This window comes from Echinops telfairi, unplaced genomic scaffold (genome assembly GCF_000313985.2).
Source record: "Echinops telfairi isolate 266 unplaced genomic scaffold, ASM31398v2 ScPeMD7_5;HRSCAF=22, whole genome shotgun sequence".
NCBI classification, from domain to species: domain Eukaryota; kingdom Metazoa; phylum Chordata; class Mammalia; order Afrosoricida; family Tenrecidae; genus Echinops; species Echinops telfairi.
The window spans coordinates 2,536,760-2,544,224 of record NW_022103901.1 but is presented as its reverse complement, the minus strand read 5'-3'; the positions used below and the strand labels follow the sequence as shown (position 1 = coordinate 2,544,224).

The following is a 7,465-nucleotide window of genomic DNA, read 5'->3' as shown; positions in this document are numbered from 1 at the left end:
AAAATCATAGCAACCTTCCCTCAACACAGACATCAACGGCAAGGCCGTGGCTTCTCACCACAGCCTGCACCCAGGCCCCTCCACTTCGTCATCTGCTGTGGCTTTTCCTCCCGAGCTGGGTGCGAGTTTCCACAGCATACCAGGCTGCCAGTTGAGGATCCCAACCAACACCGCGGTCTTGCGTCACGGAGGCCGTGCCTACACTGGAACATGGCTCGTCTCACCTCCTCCCTCCCACTGCCATCCTCCCTCCCGCCATCTTCTCCTGCCTTCTGAACTTGGGCCCTCTCACCTCTGAGAAGGGCCTACCTTCTGGTGCCACTGTTTCCCTTACAGACGTGTCTGGTGTTTGCTGAAAACAGAGCTATGGGAGGGGGTCCACTTCCAGACCTGAAGGGTCAGCAAGGTCCACCGTGGCGGGGGTTCCACTGCTCTGTCTGACCACTGGGAGGCCTGGTCTGTTTTATGATTTGGGGTTTTGTTCCGTCCTTTTGTCCCCCTCCCTCCAAGACCTTCTAATGGGCCCTGTCTTGGCAGTTTGCAGTGGTTGCCAGGCACCGTCTCCTTCTTCTGGTCTCAGTGGTCCTGGAGGCTGGGGTTCTCGCGGCCCATCGGTCTCTGAGGCTCCTGGTCCCCATGTGCCTTTGGTGGTCTTTCTTCTGGACTGAGAGAGGCTCAGATGGCTGAGGTGGTAGTTACTGTTGGGTTTGCACTCCAATGACTCTGAGTCCACTGCTACCCACAGCAGGCGTGGCAACAGAGACACGAAATGCCACCAAGCTCAGCTCCCATTGTGTGGTGTGAGACAAGCCTCTGGGTCATTGGTACCTTTCAGCATTGGTGTCCATTTTCCCATAAGCTTTTGGAAACCCTTCTCCATGAAGGAGGCTGCTGGTGGGTCTCAATGGCACTAGACATTGTGGCAGGAAGGGGAGTCTCAGAGCCACAGAGCCCCAGCTTGGGCACCTCCCACAGGAATTGCCACATAGACCCTCAGAGCAAGTTGCAGTGATTTATCTCCTTTGAAATAATTGCATCGGTCTATACTTCACGTAGCATACAATTGAATCGCTCAGTCAAATTAAGGCGATTTGTGCCATCATCACCATGATCGATCTCAGAATGTTTCCTTCTCGCGCCCCGTGTTGTCAGCGCCCCATCATCTCCCCCCATCCTCCCCTGCCATGCTCCTAGGCAATCAGCCATCCAGCTCCTGTCTCTACATCTACCTGCTCTGGCTTTCAAATGCAATCATGCAAAACACAAACAGAAAGCAAGCAAACAACGAGCCCACCACAGCAGACCCCGTGACTGACCAGACCAGAGCAAAACCTCCACCAAAACAAGATAGCAGAAAATGTTTCAAACGAGCGTAACGTTACAATGGGTCACCCGGAGCTCAAAGGATAAGGCTGCTTTCTCATCTGACCTGCACTTGGCATAATTGACCCTGAAAGGCTCGCTGAGAACAAGCCTCCTCACACCCCGGGACTCTGGTCAGAAAGGAGCCCGAGGAGGCTGAATCCACGGCAAATGGTTGGGTGCACTGTCCCCCTGGCCTTCTGCGGACCAGGAGCTCTGTTCAAGCTCTGCTGTCACTCCCTCTGCAGTTGGACGTCATTACTGCAATCCGTGGATCACACGGGCCGCAGTGTCCCTTCTGTGTGGACTTCTTCGAGAGGTTGATTTAAGATACAGCCTCTACACAGTCCCTAGCACATCATGGAACAACAAAAACTCCTTCCCCAACTCGACTATCACTAGAGACAGAGGGGCTAAGGGAGCCCTGGTGGTTAAATGTTGGGTTGCCAGGGGAAAGGTCGGCAGTTCAAGCCCATCAGTCGCTCCTTGGCAGAAAAAGGAGGCTGCCTGATTGGTAAAGATCTGCTGCTGCTGTTTACGTGCCTTGCTGTCGGTTCATGTACGTGCCCTCGTGTACAGTAGAGCGGAACAGGCCGGGCTCCGCACCAGCCTCACAATGGTGGCTAGGCGTGAGCTGGAGCTGCAGCCACTGTGTCCGTCCATCCGTCTGGTCAGGGGCCGAGTCCCTTCCATGCAAGACGCTCCTCTCCCGGCCCTCTCCCTGCTAGTGTCCTGCTGCTGCTCCTGGGTTTCCAGTGTCCGACCGGCCGCTGCTATCCACGGGGCTTCCCGTGGCTCATTCCTGCAGAGTGGACAGCCTGTCTTTCTTTGTAGCCCGCTCCTAGTCTGGGGCCTCTGCCGAGTCCTGTTCCCCTGGGTGACCCTGCTGGTATCGGAAATACCAGTGACGTCACCAAGTACTTAACCACGGAACCACCAGAGAGCAGGGGAGGTAAAGGGAGGGGCGGGGAGGGGAGAGGAGGGAGGGAAGGGAGGGAGGAGTGAGAGAGGTGGAGGAGGGAGGAGGGAGACAGGGGAGGGGAGGAAGGAAAGCTGGGGAGGGGGGAAAGGAGCAAGGAGAAGAGAGAGAAAGGCCTGGCTGTCAGCAGGCATGAGGGAGAGGGCGGAAGCAGTGGTTAAGGAGTCCCCCACCACACAGAAACTCCAGGGTGGACACAGAGGACTGGCCACTGACTGGTGGGCATTTTCCCTGGCCCAGACATCCGTGGGAGGAGGGGGGTGGGGGGGGGTTCAGGAACCCCCTCTGTCTTACCTGCTCCCTCCCAGCAGCAGTCTAACGGAGACTAACGACCGAGGAGCTTCAGGAACAATTTTCTGTTGATCAGGAGTAAACTCTCTCCCCGGGAGCAGCGCTCCCAACAGACTGCCTGTCTGGGTCTCGGCACGCATAAATCAGAGTTTACGGAGGGGAGGACGGGGGTGCTGCATGGAAAGGGGGGCACGCTGGGCAATTTGCTGGCAGCTGCCCCTCTGCCCAGCACCCCTTCTCCCTCTGGGAGGCTGGTGTGGGGTGCTGATGGTGGCCGTGGAGGACGAGGGGCTGATCGCCATGGGGCATTCAGGCTGTGGAGCGTGCCCCACTCACAGTCCACCGTGGGACCCCAGCAGCCCCCTCTCAGAACAGCACCCCATTAACAAGGCATCTCGACCAAGCTCCTGGGGTGACATCAGCGCCTCCTGGGAGCCACGGTCCTCTGTTCACAGCACTTTAATGAAAGAGCTGAGCTCCTGCGTGAACCAGACCTCCGGAGTGCTGCCAACAGACTCCCTGGGGAGCCCTGGTCAGCTCCGGGGAGGAGGTGGCCGGGGGCTTTCGAGTCCACTCCAGCTCACAGCGATGCTGCGGCCAGCAGAGTGAAACCCTGCTGGTCCCGCCCCTCCTCACAACCACTGCTCAGTCCAAGCCCGTGGTCGCCCCACTGCACCCATCCATCTTGTTGAGGGTCTTCCTCTCTCCCCTTGACCCTCGACTTCACCTTCTCCAGGGACTGGTACCCCAGAGCCATATGTCCGAAGACTAGCTCACACGTCTGCAGCACCATCCTTCAGAGGCCCGCGGGAAACAATAGATCCTTACAAGTAACCGCCCACTGAAAGAGGGCACGAAACTAGCTTGTCAAGCCCACTGGCTGGGGAAACAGATGACCAGCCATTGCCACTCTCAGCGATGTGAGAGTTAGATTGTGTGGCCGCTTGGCTGAGCCAGGACCCTCAGGAATTGGGCAGCTGAGGCTGCCCCTGGATGTGCCCTGACGTCACGTAACCAAGCCCATGAAGGGATCTGCCGTGAGCAGCCAGACAGTTGTCGGGAGGTTAGGGTGGAGTGCAAGTGCCCTCCTCACTCAGCCCACTGCCCTGTTGATGCTTCCTCGGGGCAGGTGGGAGGCGGGTGGCCTCTTCATGTCTAAGCAGATGCTGTGGACACCTTCTTTGCCTCCCGTTTCGTCTAGCTCCTGCATCCGGCTCAAAGACTGCCAGTCTTTGGACTTGATCCAACAGCTGCCATACTGCCTGTGGATCCCGGGAGCCATCAAAGCTGCCCTCTGACCACCACACTTGGGTTTCTCCGGTCTCTGCACCCACCGGCCTGTGGTCTCCTGGCTTCTTCTTTCTGTTTCCTGGGTTTATCAGCCCCGACAACTAGACCAATCAGCAAAATCCCCCTGCTTGAACCTGACCCAAAGCCTTGACCTGCACTGGACTCAGCCTCTGTGACAACTGGGTGAGCCGTTTGCTGACAGAAGTGATCTATGCACACGCACACACGTATAGCTAATGCATGCTGATATAGATATATGTTTCTATGAAACACACACACACACACACACACACAGAGTGTTTGCTCTTTTAAAGAACCCAACACAGACAACTTCTGCTAGCAGTGAAATGCTGCCAGGTCTGGCGACCGGGCGTTGGGGTTTTGATTTTTTCTTTTTGCTAGAGATTGAGAATGACGACCAAGGTGTGTTCGGAGAACAGTCCCAGAGGACCGTGGAGAACAGGACCTGTGGATTTCCGAGGCTATAGATCTTTCTAGGAGCAGACAGCCTCTTCTTGCTGCCAAGGAGCTGCTGGTGGGTTTGAGCTGCTGGCTTTTCGGTTAGCAGCCCAACCAGCAGCCCACAGCACCTCCAGAGTTCTGTGAGCTGTCTGGGCGGCATCTAATCCCCCTGCCACGTTCACTTCTCTGTGCCAACTCTGCTCCCTCACACAGGTGGTCTCTGATGGGGCCACATTCTTGTTACGACACGACGGGCCGCACTTCACCACCAGGCTCGTTCTCTCATGATCTGTGTGTTTCTTTTACCTATGAGCATGGAGCTAGGAGCTTATATGTCATGTTTCAAACCCAGACACCGATACAGGTCAGACTTGTAACGATTCTGACCATGGAGGTCAATATCAACAACAACTTACACTGCGTGGCCTGGATGATTTGCATCTCAAACGCCAGTTACGGTTAGGAGCCACCTGACCCGGATTTTTTTAAACGATGGAAACCCCACTGCCATCCAATTGATTCCTACTCACGACCACCCCGTAGGACGGGGTAGAACCGGCCCTGTGGGCTCCTGAGCCCACCACTCCCCATGGAGTCGAGTCTCCTCTTCCTCCCATGTAGTTGGGGTTTGGAACTGCTGACCTTGTGGTCAGTGCTCAACAGAGCGACACTGCGCCCCAGGGCTCCTTCCAGATCCTGACCGGACCTTGACAGTCTAACCGGGAAAACCCTATTCCGGATGGCACCCCCCGCAGGTGGAGGGCTGGGGATTCCAGTACATGCTTGGTGGGGCGGGGGGCACAATTCAGCCCAGAACCTGATCAATGACTCCTATCGTTGATCAAAAGGAGCCCCTCCTCCCCCCCAGCCCCAAACTGACCGCTCTGCTCAGAAGGTCCTCGGCAGAGAGGCGGGGAGGGAAATGAACTTAGAACACAAGGGTCTGCCATGCAGAGGTGCCTGCTCCGGGACAGTGACAGGTGAGGCCCGGGGACTGGGACGCGGCTCCAGCCTGGACTGAACTGGGCTCTCAGCCAAACAGCAGACACGCCAGAGGTGCCATGGACACTGGGAGGGCCACAGCACTCAGAGGCAAAGTGGGCAGCCTGTGCTGGGGTGCAGGGAGGGGCGGGCTCAGGAGATAGGAGGGGAGGGAAACTAAGAGGACAGGAAACGAGAAAGGCAGGGAGGACGTGGACAGAGGGCTGGGACTCAGAGGGAGGGCAGTCGCTGCCATGACACAGAATGTGGATGGACCGTTGCATGGAGAACCACTGGCTCTGTCACTGTCCCCCACACAGTTAAAGGAAAAAAGGGGGGGGCTGGGAGGCTGGTCACCCGAGGAAGCTTTATCTCTAGCCTTGGGCACTGCAGCCCGTGAGGGGGAAGCCTCATGGAGCTGGACTCTGGGGCGCATCCTGGGTGCAGTGACTGAGCCCAGGCCCGGGGCCGCGCGGGGACCTCCCTTCAGTGACTCAGGGGCCGGCTGCAGCAGCGGCCAGCGCTGTCAGTGAGGCAGCGTGAGGCAGGAGACAGAGGACGCAGCCACTCACCTGTGATGACGCCATTCTTCTCCAGGGGCTCCTGCCAGCTGACCTTGAGGGACGTGTCCAGGATCTCGGTGAAGCTCAGATGGCCCACAGCGCCCGGCCCTGGCACGGCAGAGCAAAGCAGTCTGTCACGTGACGGCCAGCTGTCAGCTCCTGGGGCTGTGTGTGTGAGTCTCAGTGTGTGCGGTGTGTGTCTACGTGTGAGTGTTTGCCAACATGTGTCCGTGTTGTCTGGTGTGGATATCTTTGTATGTGTGTCAGTGCATGCGTGTCTATGCCTGTGTGTGTGCATCCATGTGTATCTCTCTGCACCTTGCATGTGTATCTGTGTGTGCAAGTGCCCATGTTTGTGTGTATGTCTGTGTCTCCGTGTGTCCATATCGCTGCGTGTCTGTATATGGCTTCCTGTGTGTCCATGTCCATGTAGGTCCATGTGTCATGTTCATGTCCCCTTCTGTGTGACTGTGTCTGAGTGTCCGTGTCTGTGTACATGTCTGTGTGTGTCTGTGCACATGTCTGTGCGTGTGTCTGTGGACACGTCTGTGTGTGTGTCTGTGGGCAAGTCTATGTGTGTGTCTGTGCACACGTCTGTGTGTGTGTGTGTGTGTGTGTGTGTCTCCCCAGTATCAATGTCTGTGTCTGAGTGTCTGTGTGCCCTGGAGACAGCTGGCACCCTCAGTGGAGGGTGCACAGTGGACTCCACCACCCGGGAACATGGCACTGGGCAGGCCTGGCAGGGTCCCACAGCCCCTCCTTTCAAACAACACTCCTGGCAGCGGCGGGCTCAAGTTTGCTCAGCCCTCCCGATGCTGCCTTGGCGACAGGGCCCCCTCGCCGGCCAATGCCTCTCGTGGCAGGCTGGCAGCACCATGTGGCAATGCTCCACTGCTGAACAGAAAGTGGGCGGTTGGGCCCCCGACCGCTGTGCGGAAGAAAAGAGCTGGCGCTCTGCCCCCACAAAGACCACAGCCTACAAAAGCCCAGGGAAGCTCTCTTGTGTCACATGGGGTCGCGATGAGTCTGAGAGGAGGGTACCTGGTCAACTCCACGGGGTGGCAGAGGGAGTGCCTGGGAGGTACAGATGGGAACCGTGCTCAGCTGCGGACCCAGGGGCCCATCTAGAGGTGGTGCACGGGCAAGGCCTGGAGGTCAGACTCTGACCAGCCAGCCCCAGAGACTCCGGAGCACAGTTCCGCTCTGACACCCACAGGAGATCGCCAGGAGTCGGAATCCACTCGAAGGTACCTGACAGCACCCCCGGGTGCAGTACCCACTCCTGAGAAACCCGGGGGGCACATCTGGGAGGGCTGAGGGGCAGAGACCTGAAGAAAAGTGGGCAACAGAACCAGGAGGAGGAGGAAGGAGGAGGAGGAAGGAGGAGGAGGAGCCAGGAGAGGTATGCTTCCCTGAGGCCTTACTGAATACCCCTGCTGAATCCTGAACTGAGCTGGAAGCAGGGACTCCAGGCCCTTGGGAGGTTCCCCTCCCCAACAGAGCATCCCCGCCCACTCTTCTCCCTGCTTCAGCCACT

General features: G+C 57.7%; 1 protein-coding gene across 1 annotated transcript in view; it reads right to left on the bottom strand.

Annotated features, from left to right (window-relative positions):
* Positions 1-7,465, bottom strand: part of SDK1 (sidekick cell adhesion molecule 1) — a 513,921-nt gene that overhangs the window by 104,111 nt on the left and 402,345 nt on the right. The window contains exon 19 of the mRNA XM_045284375.1: positions 5,938-6,036. Within this exon, the coding sequence (XP_045140310.1) occupies positions 5,938-6,036 (99 nt within the window). The remainder of the gene's footprint in view (positions 1-5,937; positions 6,037-7,465) is intronic.